This window comes from Solanum pennellii, chromosome 12, assembly GCF_001406875.1.
Source record: "Solanum pennellii chromosome 12, SPENNV200".
Lineage (NCBI taxonomy): Eukaryota > Viridiplantae > Streptophyta > Magnoliopsida > Solanales > Solanaceae > Solanum > Solanum pennellii.
The window spans coordinates 79,443,958-79,465,532 of NC_028648.1; the positions used below are offsets into that span (position 1 = coordinate 79,443,958).

Here is a 21,575-nt window from a genome sequence, read left to right on the forward strand (position 1 = left end):
TTTTAAATTAAAATAAAAATACTTATCACTCAATCACAATATCTGATCGGTGCAAATTAGAGTTCTCAATGACTGATTGACACACTCGTTTCATTTTCAGTGGTTAGGACCAAATGCAATATTTTAGCAAATTGTGGTGGCCATCTTTGTTTGGATTTTTATCTTTATATATATAAATAAATACATAATTATTTTATACCACCCTAAAAAACATGAATAACTACCATCCACTTGGATATATTGATCTTCACTTACTTTTTTTTCTTATCAATTCGAAATCGATATCGAAGCTTTGATTAATTTGAATTATTAAATAAAAAATATGCATGTTGATAAATGTAAATAAATTTTTAAAATAAAGTTATTTATTAAATAGAAGTTAAAAAACAAAACTAGTGAAATTATTGGTTAGAAAATCATGCATCCCCTTTATTATACAAAATATATAAAGAACATTCGAGGACGATGAAAAATCAATGCCTAACATACTTGACCTAAAAATATTGTAACACCACCCAAAATTTCATACAAGTAGGTAAAAATATCTCAAAAAGTTAGGTGTTTGAGAAAGCGTTGGTTGTAAGTTACGATATATACTGATCGATTAATTAATTTATTATTATGATTAAAATATACATAACATATGTATATATATGACTATGATATATATTAAAGCCCTTCTGATATTTTTGATTCTATATGGCGACTTGATAATTGAATTTGAGTAAATACTTGAATTTAACCCGTTATGCTTAACGAGTATATATATATATATATATAATAGATTAAAATGATAATATTAAAAATAATAATTTAAATTACATTTAATATCTTTTTGTTTTTCTTTTTCTACCCCTCCCCTTTTCCCGTTCCTCCTCATTTTCTCCAACTTCCAATCAATGTTTGAGAAAAAAAAACAATTATTTAACTTTATCAAGATAGAAATCATTATCCATTTTTGTGAGATGAAAATGTATAACTATTTTTAGTATCAATTTTTTTTTAATTAAGGATTGTTTTAGTAGTGGAGATGATCTTTAATGATGAAATTATTTAAAGGAGAGAAGATGAACATCTTTTTATTTTTATTTTTTGGGAAATGGTTATGAAATTGTTTGTTTATGGTGCCACTAAAGATGGTTTTCATTTTTGAAAAGGGGATTAGATCTGTTTGTTTGGAGATAAAATTCTTCTCTTTTTTTGTCCTTTTTATCTTATTTTTATCTATCGATCGCTAATTTTTTATTTTCCAGTAGAACATAAAAAGATGAAAATGGTAGAAGGAATAGGAAGATTCAATGTAACAAAGGTAGTGGATTGAAAAGGAAAAAAAAAGAAATTGAATATAAATAAATTAATATTTATGTTTGATGTAGACACTAATACGTCGATCAGATCAGAATATCACAGGAGCTAACACATGAGGTGAAAAGCGTTTAAAATGATTTGTTTGGATATGTATATATACTTAAATGAAACATCGAAGAGTACAAAAGTCAAATATGACAAAACTAAATAAATATAAGGATCTCTTGAATTATTCCGTCTTAATTTTACTCATTTTTTAATTTCTATATTCACTTATATATATGTTCTTATTTATCTTCTTTTCATAAACCTCTCTTCATCCTTTTATTTTTAACTCTAAACACTACACAATATAACAAAACTCTTGCAAAAAAATAAATAAATTATGGCATCAGAATTTGAGAAGAATAGTACCAATATGTATGTAGAACAATCACCAAAAGGACTAGAAAATGGACAAGTTCAGAGAAATATTGATGATGATGGACGCGAAAAAAGAACAGGTACTTTATAAATTACATATACTGTTCTCGATTTTTGTTTGTCATTCTTATTCATCAGATATCATATTAATTTTCTCTCTATCGTTTCAATTTTAACTTTGGTGATAGAGTTTGTAAACTTAAATGGTCTAATATAAGATTTGACTTTGGCTTTTGAATGTCTAAAAAGTGGATTGAATGCACACATACTCACTATACATAGTTATATACACATACATATTACTTCTTTCATCTCATTAATTTACATTATAGATAATATTTAACTAAGCATAAAATTTGAAAAGTAAATAATAATGAATGATTTGTCAAATTTACAATTTAAAGTTGACCATAGATATCTTTGTGGATAAATCATGTTATTAAGGATAAAATTAGAAATTCAACGTCAAATTAAAATTAAAGTAAATCTGACACAATAATAAGGATAGATGGAAAATGGAATACATAGAATTTTCTTCTTTTTTTGAAAAAAAAAATTGAACATATCTTAATTTCTACTTATCATGTTTTACGAATATCATTACTAATATTCTCTGTATCGTTTCAATTTTGACTTGAAGGCACCGTGCTAACGGCAAGTGCTCATATAATAACCGCGGTGATCGGGTCAGGAGTGTTGTCACTAGCATGGGCAATGGCTCAGCTAGGGTGGGTGGCTGGTCCTGTTATACTCTTCCTCTTTTCTTTCATCACCTATTTTACTTCAACGTTGCTCGCCGATTGTTATCGATTTCCGGGCCCCGATTCCGGCAAGAGGAACTATAGTTACATGGAGGTTGTCCGCTCTCACTTAGGTAACAAATTACTATCGAATTTAACTCATATATACTGACAGTATACACATATTCAATATTTTTAATAAATCATGATCAGTTCTATTATTAAAGCGTGAATTCAAAAATATATTGGTATATATTTTCTATCGAGTTTTATTTTTCGAGAATCGAACTAAATGCATTGATACAATTGTCCTTTTTTGTGTTTTAAACAGGAGGATTTAAAGTGCAACTTTGTGGAATAGCTCAATATGGTAATTTAGTAGGAATTACCATTGGATACACAATTACTGCATCTATTAGTATGAAGTAAGTTTTTAATAAAAACTAATAATTTGTGTTTAACTTACTTAATTTATTAAATAATTTTTTTAATTAATTTTTTTTGAATTTATTATTCAGGGCAGTAGTTAGGTCAAATTGTTTTCACAAAGAGGGACACCAAGCTAGTTGCATAGTATCAAATTATCCATATATGGCTATTTTTGCAATAATACAAATAATTCTAAGCCAAATACAAAATTTCCATAAACTTTCATGGCTATCAATGCTTGCAGCAGTTATGTCTTTTGCTTACTCTCTTATTGGTCTTGGACTTTCAATAGCCAAAGTTGCGGGTACGTATTATTTTGGAGAATTGCTTTTGTAGTTTACTTATATATAACGTTTCATTTTTACATATAAGATATCTGAAAAAGTCATTTTATAAATACATAAAAGATCTTAATTTGTTGTGCTCCCGCATGTACAATATGAGTAATTTTCTAATCATTCAGATCACTTATTAGATAATTTTAAAGTAAAAATCTTTAATAATACAAAGAATATTTTCTTCATCTCAATTTACGAAGAAATATTCAAATTTCAAAAGTCAAATACGTCTTCTTCTTCTTTTAGCTATGGTATTTTTTTTATATTTTAAATGTGAAACTATATAGCATGTATAAATATTAAATTACTATAGCACTTTTTATATAATTTATATATGAATTTTTAATTAAATTTTTTAAAAATTAACTCTTGAAATTTAAACTATGATGCTTATAAAAAATATTAAAAAAAGAGGTTGTTACTATTTTGTAGATTATTTTTTGTGGTATATGAAGACACACTAATTAATTATCTGCATTTTTTTTCTTTATTTATTTTTTTTTAAAATAAAAATAAATAGGTGCTGGTCATCATGTGAAGACTAGCCTAACAGGAACAATAGTTGGTGTAGACGTGTCAGCATCTCAGAAAGTTTGGAGATGTTTACAATCAATTGGAGATATTGCCTTTGCTTATGCTTTTGCCACCATTCTCATTGATATACAGGTAAGAAATTTTCGAATACGTCTGTTGCACGTGTATATTAAATTCAGTATCGTTTTTTTAACGAATTAACATTCTAATATATATATCAAAATATTATTTTAGTAACTCAAAAATTATCTTCAAATCAAACTAGATCAAAAATTATTATTTAAAATTATGCTGATTTAGACTCTTTTTTTTAAATGTACAAGTACCTCCTCATCCTATGCCCGAAATTCCAGAGACACACTTATACTATACTAAGGTCCTATTATCTCCTGAACTTACTTTATAAATAATTTTCTAGCCCTTTTCGGCCTACGTGGCACTAGCTTGAAAGAAAAAGTCAACCAGCGTTGGGACCACAAGATAGTGTCACGTAGGTCGAAAAAGGATATAAAATTATTAATAAAATATATTTAGGGAGGTAATAGGATCTTAGTATAGTACAAGTGTGTCTCTGAGATTTTGAAAATAGGTTGAGGAGGTACTTGTACATTATCCCTTTTATTTATGATGATATCGATGAGATAAATAACATAGATTTTTTTTAAAAACAATATTAGAAGAAAACAAAAATGTACCTTATATAGGGTATGATGACCTAATTATAACAAATATTGAAACTTGAAATTGAATGCATCTTTTTAATTATGAATTTGATTGGGTTGAATTTATTACTCACTAAATTCACCAATTACATAAAGTGTATGATCTAATATTAAATTATCACACTATATTAAAAATAAAATAATATATGTTAGGTGTTTTTTAGAGTTAGATAACAAATAATGACATGTGGTATATCATATGTATGCATCTACATATTTATGTTATATTTAAAATAAAAAAACATACTTTTTATGGTGAGTAGATGCATGTGCTGCATAATAAAGTTGATAAAGACCATACAATAGATATAATCTTTATCTACCTCTTATGTAGATAAGTGAATTTTATCTTTTTATTTCAAATGAAAATTTGAATATATGAAAAAAAAAATGTTAGATAATCGTTTTTTTCATTCAATATTTAGAAATGTTTGTGTATACTTTCCGGTGTTTATTAAGTAAATAAGTTAATTACTTAAAATATAATAAATATTATTATATTAATCTCAACAAGTCATAAAATTTCATCAGATTTATCTCAAATAGATATTAACATGTGTATATAATTAAAGGCCGTCATATAAATTTGAGCTAATTTAATAAGAACACTTTATTATATACTAAGGTAGTAAATACTCAGTATGAATCACAATTTGAATATCTAAATAATTTTTTAATAAATTTAAAAAATTATCCATGTATATTGTCTTTTTTTTTAGGGAAAATGGTCTGATATACCCTTCAACTTTATCATTTGAAGTTGATATACCCCTCGTTATGAAAATGGCTCATATATACCCTTAAAGTTATACAAACGGTTCACATATACCTCTGCCGTTACAAAATAAGCTCACATATACCCTTCATTTAACGGAAGTTAAAAAATTTAATTTTAAATTTATATTTTTTATTTTTTATTTTTAAAAAAAAATATTTAGGGGTATATATGATTTTTCTATTAAAGTTTAAGGTATATTTTAATATTTTTGGTACATAAATTATTTTTTGACTTCTTTTATTATAATTATTTGAGTTTCTTATTATTAGTTTATTTTTTCCCTTTCATTCTTAGTGTAAAAAAATAATTTAACTATTTTTTTTGTCCATATTGTAATTTAATTTTTGTATTCGAAGAAAATAATTTGGTCATCTACAATAAGTTTTACAAGAATATTAGTGAAACATAAATAAGTTTGATTATCAAAATAATAATTCTAAATTAGTCATTAAAACAAAAAAAGTCAAAAAAAAAATATGTTTGGCGGGGATTAAATTTACTCATATATGGGATTATATTTTTATAAAAAATAATAAAAAATTAAATTAAAATTTATTTTTTTTTATTTTCGTTAGAGAAAAAGGGTATATATGAGTCATTTGTATATAAACAGCATTATATATCAGTCACTTTCATAATTAGAAATATATCAGCTCCAAATAACGAAATTAAAGGATATAACATACCCTTGTCCTTTTTTTAATATATAGTTTTCACTTTTCCTATTACCATGCAACATGTGAAATTATTCTATAGGGACCACGATTTTGACTCAATAGAAGTGAAAGCCAATTCTCTTTCTTCTTCTTCTTAACACAATCATTTTCATATTTGTTGTGATATATATGACATGTGTCACATTTTTATTACTTCAATTAGCCACGTCTTTTAATTTTATTTATAATAAGATAATAATATGTTATTTTAATTTGTATCAGTTTGTCTATATTAATAATTGATCATAATGAACCACAAAAAATGAAAAAAGAAAAAAAAGATTTGCTCGATATGGAAATTGTTTGGCATTATTCCCTAAAACCAAATCTTTTGGTGATTTGACAAGTGACTAAACACCTAACGAATTAAACAAATTCCTAACTAAATTTTCTAATATTTATAAATAAAGTTTTGAATTTAAGTTAATAATTTTATAGTGATTATGTATATTATGCTTTTAAAGTATCGAATTCAGATTAATTTGGCCCTTCACAACTATTAGGAGTTAGATTCGGACACTCTTTTAGGGGATATTTAGTTCGATGATTCATATTATTTTAAGCTTCACTTTTTTAAATCAAATATACAATCTTAGGATTAGACGTGAAGGGTGCTTATTATTTGATTAACTCCCTCTTGTCCACGTGAACAAGTCTTTTTGTCGTCCAATAGGTTTTTCTTACCCTTCTAGAAGTTTCCATCTTTTTGATTTCGTGGTGATTCGAACTCCACTATTTAACGGTTCAAAGTGGAGCATGTTTGTCAACCTTATTAGCAATCCCTCTAATCAATTTTATTTATCCGTTCAACTGTTATATTTTATTTTTAAATAAGTTAAAATATGTTTGAATTAACACCAAAAATTAATGAATTTGTTTTTCATACTTCAAATCAATCACATAAATTAAAACAAATAGATTATCTAAAATATAATTGCTTAATCAAATTTTGTAATATTTGTAGGACACATTGAGATCACCACCACCAGAGAACAAAGCTATGAAGAGAGCATCACTAGTTGGAGTTTTTACAACAACTTTATTTTATGTGTTATGTGGTACCATTGGCTATGCAGCCTTTGGCAACAATGCTCCTGGAAATTTTCTCACTGGTTTTGGTTTCTATGAACCCTTTTGGTTAATCGATTTCGCCAACGTTTGTATCGCCATCCACCTAATCGGAGCTTACCAGGTACGTATATAAAAGTTGAGGTCGATTATACGAATCATTTATATTCATTCCATTCTATTAAGGTTCACTTCTTTCTTATATTGATTGATAGGTATTTTTGTTTATTCCAAGGTAATAAATATGTGTGTTTATTATTTCCTCTGTCCTTATTTAGTTGTCCACTTTAGAAATGACATACGTATTAAAATAGCAATAATTAGCATAGTGAAGTTATAATTTTACCCTTATTAATTATGGTTTTCAAAAATGATGAATTAAAACTTGGAAATTTTCAAAAAGTTTAAATGAGGATATAATAGAATTTTTTTTTTTATCCTTTCTTCATTTGTCAAAATGGACAAGTAAATAAGGACAACTAAAAGAGAAAACATGGACAAGTAAATAGGAACAGAGAGAGTATTATACATTTTAAAAGACCTACACGTACTTATATATATCTCAAAATCTTAAAAGTGTTGTTATTTTCTAGGTAACTAATTCCACTTAGAAAATTATAAATATGAGCTAATATAAATATTTTTACATTTAATATACTTTAACAAGCTTATTCTATTTTTTAGGTTTTAGGTTACCTACACGAGTAAAAGAAATCTATCAAATACATAAAAACATTAAATTTTGAACTCAATAACTCGAATACCGAATGGATTTAATGTCATTACTGGATATAAAGTTTAAATTATGATCCACCTTAGTGTTCAAAACTCAAACTCTTTCCGTTTTTATGATCAGTTACTTGTAGTTATCTTTAGTTGACTTGATCACGACAATCTTCTCTTACATTTTTGGTGCATAAAATTTAAACAAAATCTTTACACAAGACGTCGACATATATTCATTGTTTTCTTTTTCTAATTGATATACATATAGATTATACATAAATTATACATTTTCGGCCTTTTTAAAAATAAAATAAAATATTTTCCTTTAATTTTCAGGTATTTTGCCAACCAATATATAGCTTTGTGGAGGGTCGTTGTATTGAAAAATGGCCAGAAAACAAATTCATTAAATCCCAACATGACATAAACATCCCATGGTTAGGTGTATACAATCTTAGTTATTTTAGGATGATATGGAGGACAATATATGTTATAGTAACAGCAATAATTGCTATGATTTTTCCATTTTTCAATGCAATATTAGGGTTAATTGGGGCAGCTTCATTTTATCCATTAACTGTTTATTTCCCAATAGAAATGCACATTGCACAAAGGAAAATACCTAAATATTCATTCAAATGGATATGGTTACATATATTGAGTTGGGCTTGTTTGATTGTGTCACTTGTTGCTGCTGCTGGATCCATTGAAGGCCTTATACAAGATCTCAAGACATATAAGCCCTTCAAACCTCAAGATCATGATTGAGAAAATTTTAGAAATAGCGCTATTTTTTTCGAGTCCTGATTATCAATTATAGCGATAGTTTGGGTAACTTAAAATAGTGTATGATTAGTTTTGATGATCATAACTACGTATGTAATAGCAGTATTTTCAATAAGAAGTTAAAGTTTCTTGAATTGAGTGATTTTATGTAACTCTGACATATTATATATAAAACGTTATATTATTACGAATCTAGATGTCATGATGATAAAGTCAAAAATGTATTATACAGTATATATGACTTTTCAACTAAAGGGATACAAATGAATACTAACTATCTCTGCCCCTATTTATCTAGATGGTAGTCAAAGCTAACCTAATTGGCATATTAGTGGTGTTTCGAGCTAGTTTCTAGTTATCTCGATTATTTCACAAGATATTTGTAATTAGTCGACTATCTCCCAACATAGGCAAAAGGGAATAGATCTACTAAGATTAATTATTTGGACTACACCTTAATTAGGGTGCTAATTGTGGGCATAATCTACCACACATAACTCTGGCCTAGGCAAAAGGTACAGCCTTAAACACACCACTTATCTGAATTGAACAGTTAAGTGCTTGTTTAAAATCTTACTAGATCTTGTGTGAAACTACTATTACAACAATAAACAACGCATTAAGTTTAATTCTATAACTGAGGTTTGAATAGATTAGAATAAATGCAGATTTTATTTCTATTTTTGTGAAATATATACAAAAGTGGTTTATGATAGATTCTCGACTTATCTTATCCATCTAAAACTAAAATGTTTATTGTCTTTCATTAGTATGGTTGTCTTGAATAATTTTATTGGTGTTTTTCTTGTGAGTTTGAAATGCTAGAGGATTGATCTAAGGATTGTCAGGATATTCACCCGAATTTCATAGTAAAAAATTATATGTATAAGACAATTGTTTAAATCTATATATTTAGCTTTTGATCCTCTAATTGCAAAACTAGACGTTGGATTAGTGGTTTAAATGGTTTAAAATTCTATCTCGATATTGTTTGAATTCCTAATATATCAATAAATAAGTGGTCAAGGTCAATTTTATCAACCATCCGTTGTAGTCTAGTTGGTTAGGATACTCGGCTCTCACCCGAGAGACCCGGGTTCAAGTCCCGGCAACGGAATATTTTTTCGATCACTCGAATTCACAACCTCTTGTACCCCTACCTTCCTCTACTCCTTTTCTGGTTTATAGGGGTTTTTAAAGAGATTTTTCAACTAGTGTTCGATATTTACAAGATCAAATTTCGCTCAATTAGTGTTTGATATTTACGAGATCAAATTTCGCCCTAGAAGGCCCATTGAAACAATTTTGTAAAATGAAAGTAGGAGTTTTATATATTATACTAAAAACTCATTCAATAATGGGTCAAGAAAAAATAATTAGTTGTTGATAATATGTTGTTATAGACCTAAAAGCAGCAAACTTATTCCTACTATTTGTGTGTCTCATAAATTATTATGGATATACATTACTATGTCAATATCATGTTTATATATTATCAATGGATTCGTTGTTGTTATATGTATAGCTTATATATTTTCAGTTTATTTGTCTCATTTTTTTTTCAGATTATTTATAAAAAAATGTCGATTTCAATATTTTTTGACAACTTTTTAATTTTAACTTTTTATGTGACATGTTTAATACCTAATGATTGAAGGACATTCGTTACATCTTTAATTTCAGATTACAAAATTTAAAAATATTCTTTATTTTATCAAATTAAATATCATATTGAAATCCAGATAAACAATTTAAAACAAGAAAGAGTATTGTTTATTAGACTACATGATTTAGAAGAAGGAAAATAACGTACGGATATTAGGTTTGCTATCTTAATTAATTGATCTTGTTGATAAGGTTCCTTACTTCAGTTTTTTTAAAAATACACTTGTAGACATATATAACAAACTCCAATTTTTTTATGTAGAAAAAACAAGATAAGATTCGAAAAAGGTACACGTTGAATGTTTAATAATAATAATAATAATAATAATAATAATAGATCGTTTGGTTCGTGAGATAAGATGTAAAATGAAACAAATTTCATTTCAACACGAGAACTATTATATATATTTATCGTTGAATAATACTAATAATAATAGGTCATTTGGTTCGTGAGATATATAAGTGAAATGAAACAAACTTCATTCCAACACAAGCGCTATTATATATATTTATCGTTGAATACAAGTTATAACTAGAATATACACAACAAAGTAAGAACGTACTAACTAAGGAGAGATAAATATATAAAAAAAGGTAAACTAGAAGGGGATGAAATACAAAAACAAACTAGAAAAAGAATGAGAGGTAACTGATTGTCAAAATTTCGACATGATTTTCATAACTTTTCTTTCTAATCCCGAGATCTCTTTCCAATAGCTAACTATGTCTAAATCCTATATAAAACTCTCCAACATTTTATTCGACTGAATCAATCATATTTGTCACGTCTAGGCCATAGGCTCTTTTAAAGTTATCATGGATCACAACATGAAATCAAATTTATATCTTTTTTTTGGTTAAAAATATTAATTTCTTTTTTTTAAGAATGTATATTTTTCAATTAAATACCATATAAATTATTCTCAAATTTATTCATGAATATCATTTCATCAAACTTGACGTTATTTTTTTGTCACATCTTTTTTACCACTTATTATAAATCCAAAATATTAGGGATAAAGACAATAATGATGACAAATCAGAAGACACCAGGCTAGATACCTAGCTATAAAAAAAAACAGTGACTCATTTTTAAAAAAAATAAAATTGGGTCCTATTAAGAATGAGATTCAAGTAAATCCACCATGTTTTATTTAATTAAAGAATTACATGCACGATTTATCATCAAGTATATTTTCTTTTTCTAGAATGCGTTAATAATATCTTAAATTCGTCCTATATATTTCATTTAGATGATTAAATAATATTTGTTTTAATTAAGTATCTGAGTATATTATAAAATATTCATACTAGTTAACTTATGCTTCAAATTTTGAAAAAACTCTTATCATCATTTTTCTTAAAACGAATCTAAGTGTTATTAAAATTGATGTATATAATTAAAGAAGATGATATAGTTTAAATGGTTAAGTTATTCATCTTATAAAAAACTTGAATCGAAAATATTTAATTAAAAAACTTTATTAAGAATTTAAATGTTTATAATTGAAATAAGAGTTAGTTCAAATATTTAAATGAAATATGTATTAAGGTTAAGTAATGGATCGATATCATCCACAATGCAAAATTAAATGGTACAAATTAGTACGATATTGTATGGGATGGATGATGACTAGAGTAATTGTGTCTTCCGTTCAAGCTATTTTCACCCTCATGATATTTTTTTGTCATGATGAGGACGTATTGAAAAAGGGCATGATATATAAATGTGTTTTTTAATTCAAGTTTAATTGATATTTATATTTTGTAATCTTGGATATAGATAAGTAGGTATTTTATATTTATATAAATTGAATAAATAGGCAACGTATTCTAATCTTACATGAGATATATTTGTCTTATATGACAACTGATTTGTATTATATTACATAGAGTACATGTATCTACCTCAGATATAAAATTCGATCAATTTACTTGTTTGACTTTGAAAATGGGTTGTTTTTGCCGTTGTGACCAACTGGCTCCATAGATAAGGTCTTAACGGACGTCCATGTAAATTTTCAGCAAAAATGACGTCGAAATTCTGAATCACCAAAAAAGTTGGTGGACTATAGCACACGAAAATTTATAAAATGGGGGGTTTACCTGCTCTGGGCTAGTTTGACCTCTAAAATGGGCCGTTTTGGCCGTGGTGACCAACTAACTCGATATCTAAGGTCTTAACAGACGTCCATGTAAATTTTTCGGCAAAAATGACCGTTATGGCCGTGATGACCACCGACTCCATAACTAAGGTCTTAACGGATGTCCATGTAAATTTTCGACAAACATGACGTCGAAATTCTGGATCACCAAAAAGATAGTGGACTATAACACACAAAAATTTATAAAATAGGGGATTACCTGCTCTGGGCTAGTTTGACCTCTAAAATGGGCCGTTTTGACAGTGGTGACCAACTAACTCGATATCTAAGGTCTTAACAGACGTTCATATAAATTTTTTGGCAAAAATACATCAAAATTTTGGATCACCAAAAAAAAAAACGGTGAACTATAGCACATGAAAATTGGCAAAATGAGGAGTTTATCTGCTCTTGGGCTCGTTTGACCTTGAAAATGGATCGTTTTTGCCGTGGTGACAAATTGACCCCATAGATTAGGTCTTAACAGATGTCCATGTAAATTTTTGGCCAAAAAATGACGTCTGGACAATCCAAAATCTCATGGACTATAGCATACAAAAATTGATAAAATGGAAGATTTACTTGCTCTGGGGCTCATTTGACCATGAAAATAGGCAGTAGTCACCAACCGGCTCCATTGCTATGGTTTTAACGGACATCCATGTAAATTTTCAAAAAAAATGACGTCAAAATTCTGGATCACCAAAAAAAATGGTGGACTATATAACACATGAAAATTGATAAAATTGAGGGTTTACATGCTCTGAGACTCGTTTGACATTCAAAATAGACAATTTTGTCCGTGATCAACTGGATCTATTGCTAAGGTCTTCATAAACTTCCATGTAAATTTTCTACAAAAGTGATGTCGGAATAACGGATCACCAAACAGGATGGTGAACTATAACACACGAAAATCGATAAAAAATAAGAGATTTACCAGCTCTAGGGCTTGTTTGACCTTGAAAATGAGTCATTTTTGCAGTGGTGACCAACTGATTCCATAGATAAGGTCTTAACGAAAGTCCGTAATAAATTTTTTGTAAAAACTATGTTGGGATTTCGAATCACCAAAAATTCCATGGATTATAACACACAAAAATTGGCAAAATGGGGGATTTACATGCTCTGGCTCGTTTGACCTTGAAAATAGGGGGTTTGAATGCTCTGGGCTCGTTTGACCTTGAAAATTGACCGTATTGATCGTGGTAACCAGCTGATTCAATAGCTAAGGTCTTAAAAGATGTTCATGTAAATTTTAAGCAAAAATTACGTCAGTATTTCAGATCACAATAGCACACAAAAATCGATAAAATTGGGAATTCACCTAGACTCGTTTGACCTCTAAAATGGGTCGTTTTAGCCGTGGTGACTAACTGGCTCCATAGATAGGTCTTAATGGATGTCCATGTAAATTCTTGGCAAAAATAACATCAAAATTTCGGATCGTCAAAAATATGGGGATTATTTAGCATACGAAAATTGACAAAATGGAAGTTTTACATGGGTTCGTTTGACCGCTAAAATGGGTCATTTTGGCCGTGGTGACAAATTGACTCCATAACTAAGGTCTTCACGGATGTCCATGTGATTTTTCTAAAAAAAATGACGGCTTAATTACGAATCACCAAAATGATGGTGGACTATAACACCCAAAAATCGGTAAAATTAGGGGTTTACATGCTTTGGGGCTCGTTTGACCTTGAAAATGAGTCATTTTTGGCGTGGTGACCAACTAGCTCCATAGATAAGGTCTTAAAGGACGTCCATGTAAATTTTTGGCAAAAATTACGTCCGAATTTTGGATCACAAAAAATCTCATGCACATGAAAATCAGCAAAATGGGGGGTTTACGTGCTCTATGGCTCGTTTGACCTTGAAAATAGTTCGTTTTGGCCGTGGTGACCGATTGACTCCATAACTAAGATCTTAATGGACATCCATGTAAATTTTGAATAAAATTAACGTCGAAATTCCGAATCACAAAAAAAGATGATGGACTATAGCACACAAAAATCGACAAAATAGGGGTTTACTTGCTCTGGGGCTCGTTTGACCTTGAAAATAGATCGTTTTTACCGTGATGACCAACTGGCTCCATAAATAAGGTCCAATATAGGTGGATAGGTTAAAAACACATAGTAGTGCGGGACAACTTTTTAAGTAACTCTATAAGTTATCCCTCTATCAATTACCCTCTCTTTCATTGTCATAAAGATCAATCAAAAACGTTTAACTTTCGTACGTATGTCAAAGTATATTGATTTTGCTAATTTGAACTTTGCAAAATTAACGAGGATTAGAACCTATGCACATGATTATCATGATCTACAATATTTTTTTTTGTCTAAACTCTAAAATATATTAAGAATAAGCTTGGTTGATATATGTGTAGGGGTGGGGCTATGATCATAATTTCGACTGATCAAATGGTTTCCGATAAAGAAAATTTACGAGAAAATTTATCATATCAAAAATAGAATGAACCAAAACAAACAATTTATACTATAAACATTATTTATCAATTCTTGAAAAAAAATACGTTTTCAAAGCTTCTAAATTTCTTTATTTTTTATAAAAAAAACTTCTAAAATTATTTCAAAATTCTAATGTGAATTATCTCAATCTCCAATGAGATCGTGAATACATTTTAAGCATTTGATAATATGATTGGCAACTACCATATATTGAACAAAAATCACCAAACTTCACCTTCTAATTTTATCAATAGCTTTTTTGTTATTATTCCTTTTTTCCTCCTGTTCTATTCACCTCTTATGCTAATTTTCGTAATTATTTATTCATTTTAACAAATCAAAATAAAATGATAATGACCAACTCGTAATCTCGTTCTGATCTTAAACACAACATACTAAAATCCTGCATCGTCACAAACATCCCACATATTTATTCAATATATATTATTTTCTTTAAACTTATCCTTATCATTAAGTAACTATATAATACAAACTAGATATACTTAAATTTCTAAAAATATCAAGAATTTTATCCAAAACAATTATATAATGTCTATATATATGCTCTCCAAATTCTACTTGTAGGGTTATATAGATTATATGTTTTGTTATCACCATAATTAATAATAATAATAATTTTTTTATAAAATAAAATACAATTGTTTTGGATGTGTCCCAAAGGCCAAAGCATTCTAATTATTTTTAAAAAATCCCTTTTTTTGGGACCAATTTTGGTCAAAAAAACTCTGTGCCTATAAAGACCACCATCCATCCATTTGTGTTGCATTACAACATTACAAACAAACCGTTCATATCTCTTCGTGTGTGTGCCGTGTCTCTCTCTCTAGATGTATACAAACATATATATGTGTTTTTGAGTGTGTGTTACTGTGTGTAAACCAGCTGTTTTTCATTTCTCCCTCTTTGGAATTCAGCCCCCTTTGAAACAACTTTCAAATTACACCAACTATTAAATCTTCTTTTGTTTTTGGCTATCTGGGATTTTGTTCTCTTGAAGAAAGATTGAATCTTTCTAGATTTTGGTCATCTGGGGTTAAGTGTTTTGGAAAAAGATTCAATCTTTTGTTGGTTTTGGTTATCTGGGGTTAAGTTTTTTTGAAGAAAGATTGAATCTTTCTTGATTTTGGCTATCTGGGGTCAAGTATTTTGGAAAAAGATTCAATCTTTTATTGTTTTGGTTGTGTGGGGTGTAATTTGGTGTAAGTACATAAATTTTGGTGTAAAAGAAAGGTATTTTTTAGAGGGATGAGGATGGGGGTTGAAAATGTAGTGGGGTATGAGAGGGAGGTAGAAGAAGAGGAAGAGGAAAGGGAAATGGAAATGGTGGTGGCTCATGGGTCTCCCCAGCAACAGATGAAGTTGGTGGTGGTAGGCTATGCTCTTACATCCAAGAAAACTAAGAGCTTTTTGCAGCCCAAGCTTGTAGGTCTAGCTAGGTAATCAATCCTTTTTATCCCCTTCTTGTTTTGTATTTAATGTAAAACTGTCAAGAAATTTGTGATTATATGTTGAATTACAATTACATTGTTGTTTATGTTAGAAATTCTAATAAGCAGAGGTGTATATGTGATTTAGCATAGGTGCTTTCCAAGTAGGCACAATCTAAGTAAGTATATTTTGTCAAACATAAATGGTCTGAGAAGGAAGTTGTGGGTTAGTATAGAATCCCATCTGCTAAAGATATCATGCATTTACCATTTTTGAATGCTTCACATCTCTGCTTTGTTGATTGGTGGATTTAGCTCTTCGTAGCAGGGTCAGTGAAACCACTTTTTTCAGGCTTAGACTTTGAGTACATACGAATTTTTATATATGTGTATGTGTGTGTGTAGATATTTATGTATATGAAATATCTTGACGCTATGTTGCTCCGACTCTTCAAAAATGTTCCTGTACTTGTGTTGGATCCTCCATAAAGTACACTACTTTTGGAGGATTCGACTCGCACCTGGCGACATTTAGAAGAGTCCAAGCAACATAGTTTGTATGTATATACTTAAATATATATTTGCATGTGTGTGTATGTCTCTCTCTTTCTGTGTGTGCGCACATGTAATGTATGTGTGTATTTGTAGGGATTTTATATATATATCTGTGTGTGTGTACAAAATGTACCTCACTGACTTGAACTCGTTGTCTCTTGATATTGTCTGTTATCTCCGCTTTCATTAGGTGTAAAATTTGTTTTTTGGGGTATATGTAAGGGGTAATTTAAGACCCATGTTAGTCAGTTTTGTTTGAAAATTACAGATTGCTTTTGTTTTTGATATTATCTTCATTTTCTGATGGTTATTGGTTTACTTTAGTTTTTAGTGGACTTGTTTTGTTCAGGTCTAACACTACTATTAATACAAATTGATCTGGATTTTATCATGTTTTCATTGCTTCAAGTGGCTAACCATGCTCCTGCCTTATGTAGGAATAAGGGAATACTGTTTGTTGCTATAGATCAGAGCAGACCCCTTTCAGATCAAGGTCCTTTTGACATTGTGCTCCACAAGGTAAGTTCATTGCACTGCTTTAGTTTCTGCCTAGGGAAGTAATCAGTCTGGTAATCCCTGTTCCTATCGACTTTTTCACTTACTGCAAAAGTTGCTAGTTCTTTTTACTAGATTTTGTTTATTACCTATATATAACTTTTGTTCTCTTCTCTTGCAGTTGTCAGGAAGCAAGTGGAGTCGTATTCTTGAGGTTAGTTCATATCAAAGATAACAACTGATATGTATTATGGGATCAACATGCATAAATGTTTAAGGTGTGAAATACACACAATTTCTTGATGATGTGGAATAAAGTTGGACAGTGATTGGTGGGCAACCGGTTGTTTTTTGTTTATGCTTGTTCTCGTCACACATTACCTGTAGACTGACTTCATAGTTAAGGTTAAAGTCTAATGCTTCTGGCCAAGTGAGAATCTTTCTGCTTCATGGACTTTTGTTAGCTGGTTTTCAGGATAGTATTCCTGGCTTCATAAACTGATTCGTTTTCTCATAGTGAATGCTTATACCAGCTTTAAGAGGAGAGGCTTAACCTAATCAATGTTTTGAATCTTTTTTATTTTACCTTTTCGTAGTGCAGCATTGATCTTATGTCATCCGTCTAGGATAACTTGTTCTTGTTCTAGTTTTATCATGAAATTATTGATTCTGTTAGAATATTAATAATGAATGCGAATGTGGAAACTGATATATTAAAATGTTGCTTTCTCTGTGAAAGCCTCCTTTCAGTGTAGTCTAAAGGAGTACATATAGAATATCCCCGTCTCTTATCCTATGCACTTAATTTCTTATGGACAGGATTATAGGCAAACACATCCACATGTCGCGGTCCTTGATCCTCCAGATGCCATACAGCAGGTATATAATCGTCAATACATGCTTGAAGAGGTCGCAGACTTGAACTTGTCAGATAGCTATGGTAATTTTTCCACTTCTGTTCTATGATCAACGAGACTTTTGTCATGAACTTATGATTATCTATATACAATTGCTGTTATTCTGAAAAAGGGAGTCTGTTTATTAGTTGTATGCACCAAGATTGTCAATTTACAGTTCCTGGAAGGCTTTTGATAAAGCTGTTATGCTTAAGCGATGAGTAACTTGCTTTTGACAGGCAAAGTAGGTGTTCCCAGGCAATTGGTTATAGAGAAAGATCCTTCTTCTATCTCAGATGCAGTGGATAAAGCTGGTCTTTCACTACCTCTTGGTAAGTATATCTGTATTTGTTTATTTGGGATTAATTAACTGATCGATAACCATTTTTTGAACTTCCACAACTCGATAAAAGGTAGGGGCTAGCTATCAGATCTTTACTTGCCATGGATGCAAGTCTGAATGAACTGGTAGGGCAATAGAGGGATAGACATTGTTTTTTGCGGCTGTTCTTTTTTCTGAATGGAGTTGTTTTTGTGTTCTCAGTGGCAAAGCCTTTGGTTGCAAAGTCACATGAGTTGTCTTTGGCCTATGATATGGTCTCTCTTCAGAAGCTTGAACCGCCGCTTGTTCTGCAGGAGTTTATCAATCATGGTATGTAGTTCATTTACAGGTTAAATTTGTGTATTTCATGTGTAGTTTTGATTGAATTAGTGAGGTGGTGATACTTTGTCATTTTTGTGGCTGTAGGAGGTGTGCTCTTTAAGGTTTTTATTGTTGGGGAAGCCGTTAAGGTTGTCAGGCGTTTCAGTTTACCTGATGTTAGCAAACGCGAGCTGTCCAACAATGCTGGGGTTTTCCATTTCCCTAGGGTTTCGTGTGTTGCAGCATCTGCAGAAGAAGCTGATTTAGATCCTAGTGTTGGTGGTAAGCCATCTTTTATATATGAATTTGGTTACATTGTTGTACATACCAGAATGTATCTAGCGCACTTTAATATGTAGACACATATAGATATGACTTACTCTTTGTCGGATAAATCATATCAAGTTTCTTAAACATTTGATTCCTTGTTTTCAAACAAGTGGGAAGACTTCAGAGATTCTTCGTCCATTTGATAAAATTATCATCTATCTTTTCCGGCTATAGATCGCCAAGACTAAGCAAGGATGTGATCGGTTAAGGGTATCGATACTGTTCATAAAGTCAGAGCACTTTAGAGCCACTTCCTCACTTTTCTCCTGAAAGTTTAATTTTGTAAATTGGTCTTCCGTTACACTCCATCCTCACTTTATTGTTTCTTCATTTCAATCTCCTCTTTGCTTTGATTGGAAATGTTTGTTTCTTCTTTTCAAGCTTTTCTTTGATTTGATTTGAAAATGTTTTCAAAGTAATCCACTTTTGAGTTTTTAGCAAGACATATCTGAAGTGAACGATTTGAATAACTAATAAATATACACAGACATCAGAGTGTACAATAATCAGTCTTTGCACACTTGCAGAATTTTCCCTTAAAACTGATCAAGCTGTTGGTCACTTTAGTCACCTAGATCTTGTTGACTAAATTAACTCGGAAAATTTTTATGTCTTACATGTACCCGTCAATAGCTATGTTCCTCGGACTATCCAAATATGTTGCCACTCCGGTGTTGGATCCTCCAAGATTACACTGCTTTTGGAGGACCTGTCACGCACCTGTTGGCATTTTTTAAGAGTTAGAGCAACATAGGTCAATAGTTCTTCTCGTAGATCAACCTGTAGTCCCTAAGTTTCATAACAATTGGAACAATACGATATATATATCGGCGATAAGAATAAGTTGGGAATATGATTTTGATCATTTTTAGTATGTTTACTTCAGGTCTTGTACTGTCCAGGCAACTTTTAATCATGCCAGAGATTTTTATACTAATAGAAGATTATAAAGACCCTCCTAGTGCTTTCTATTTTTATTTTTATCATGTATAATATTGCTTGAGATGAGATTAAATAGAGCTACTTGGTCAGTGAGTATTCATATATCGTACCTCAATATGTTTAGGATCAAGGCTTGGTGGTTATTGTTTAGTTTCATAGCAAATTGTGCAAAGCATAATGAAAAAAATGAAATAGGAGAAAAAGGATTCAAAGATGAAAATGTTCTCAAATGAACTCAGCTGTCTGCAAAGCTGCAATGTATGGCTGATTGAATACCTTTAAGCTTTTAGTCAAGTGTTTGCTAACATACTCTAATTAATATATTCAACACCGCAGTTGTCGGTAGGACCATTGATCTACTTTTTTACCTTCGCCAATACAAGGCCTTTCTCGGTCTGAACACCTTAATTTTCTGTGGTTTTGCATGCTGTTGGGTGCTTTTATCGCCGATATTCTCAAAAAAGTTAAAATGGTATTAACTAATTCATATTCATCTTCTGCAGAGCTTCCTCCGCGGCCATTACTTGAGAGGCTTGCTAGGGAACTTCGTCGTAGGCTGGTATTTTCTGTTCATTTTCCGTCTTTTGTCTCAATAAATTATGAACGGAAGGGAACGACTATGGGAGCTACATGCTCTATCTTCTTGTCTGTTCTTGTTCTGCAGCTTCATAAAATGTTATTTTTAAGTTCTCTTACAATATGTCATGCAGGGTCTCAGGCTCTTTAACTTGGATATAATTCGAGAACACGGGACTAAAGACCGTTATTACGTAATAGATATCAACTATTTCCCTGGTAAGTTATGCTTTCATCTGTAGACATACCTTGTCATTCACCACCGTTCAAAAGAAAAAACTCTTCATTTCCCTCGGAACCAATGATTATGACATGTTTCTTCTTTTATAAACTTCAGGATACGGTAAAATGCCAGAATACGAGCACATATTTACAGATTTTCTCCTGAGCCTTATGAAGCAGAAATAACAAGAAAATCCGTCCTGTATATAACTTGTCTATACTATAGAAGAGAAGAAGAGGATATTATCCAGTCAGTACAAGCAAGGAGAGAACTCATATAACTGCAGTGACTAAAAGCTAATATTTAGAAGACGCGGGCTGAGAAGCACGAACAAAGTTCCATCAAATGTCTGAAATAGCTTCTGGCTGAAGCACACAGTTACAGAATTCTAGCAACAAAGCTTTGGCTCCAATTTTTGTTTGTTTGTTTAGAAGTTTTTGTCATTTTATTCCTTAACAAGAGGAGTTTGAGTTCCTAGTAAATGTTTTGCTGGAAAGTAAATGTGTTTGTACCTAAAGTACCAAACTTTTTGCTGCCACCTTGTATATATATATACACACACATTTGTGTACTTTTTTGTTTGGTGAACTTAAAACTCTTTGATCCTTGCATA

The 21,575-nt window shown here is 30.2% G+C and overlaps 2 protein-coding genes and 1 non-coding gene across 3 annotated transcripts; all 3 read left to right on the forward strand.

Annotated features, from left to right (window-relative positions):
* Nucleotides 1-1,550: 1,550 nt before the first annotated feature.
* On the forward strand, nt 1,551-8,702 carry LOC107005481 (amino acid permease 6-like). Its single transcript, XM_015204081.2, has 7 exons — nt 1,551-1,811; nt 2,372-2,605; nt 2,803-2,896; nt 2,990-3,204; nt 3,759-3,904; nt 6,953-7,180; nt 8,119-8,702. Exons 1-7 carry the CDS (start codon nt 1,694-1,696, stop codon nt 8,548-8,550), a joined length of 1,467 nt encoding a protein of 488 aa, XP_015059567.1. The 5' UTR covers nt 1,551-1,693; the 3' UTR covers nt 8,551-8,702.
* A 910-nt stretch (nt 8,703-9,612) lies between these two features.
* On the forward strand, nt 9,613-9,685 carry TRNAE-CUC. The gene has a single exon. It is a non-coding gene; the product is annotated as a tRNA-Glu (tRNA).
* A 5,947-nt stretch (nt 9,686-15,632) lies between these two features.
* LOC107005342 (inositol-tetrakisphosphate 1-kinase 3-like) lies at nt 15,633-21,550 on the forward strand. The gene is made up of 10 exons (XM_015203910.2): nt 15,633-16,311; nt 17,295-17,376; nt 17,534-17,566; nt 18,172-18,292; nt 18,488-18,580; nt 18,793-18,900; nt 18,997-19,173; nt 20,667-20,722; nt 20,874-20,958; nt 21,077-21,550. The coding sequence occupies exons 1-10, from the start codon at nt 16,121-16,123 to the stop codon at nt 21,145-21,147; spliced, it is 1,017 nt and encodes a 338-aa protein (XP_015059396.1). The 5' UTR covers nt 15,633-16,120; the 3' UTR covers nt 21,148-21,550.
* Nucleotides 21,551-21,575: the final 25 nt, after the last annotated feature.

Bases quoted from the DNA above. Each gene is read 5' to 3' on its own strand.
- LOC107005481 (XM_015204081.2), top strand. From the start codon at position 1,694: ATGGCATCAGAATTTGAGAAGAATAGTACCAATATGTATGTAGAACAA. The intron at 3,905-6,952 runs GTAAGAAATTTT...TAATATTTGTAG, and splicing joins CCATTCTCATTGATATACAG to GACACATTGAGATCACCACC. The intron at 7,181-8,118 runs GTACGTATATAA...TTTAATTTTCAG, and splicing joins ACCTAATCGGAGCTTACCAG to GTATTTTGCCAACCAATATA.
- LOC107005342 (XM_015203910.2), top strand. From the start codon at position 16,121: ATGAGGATGGGGGTTGAAAATGTAGTGGGGTATGAGAGGGAGGTAGAA. The intron at 17,567-18,171 runs GTTAGTTCATAT...TCTTATGGACAG, and splicing joins AGTGGAGTCGTATTCTTGAG to GATTATAGGCAAACACATCC. The intron at 18,581-18,792 runs GTAAGTATATCT...TTGTGTTCTCAG, and splicing joins TGGTCTTTCACTACCTCTTG to TGGCAAAGCCTTTGGTTGCA.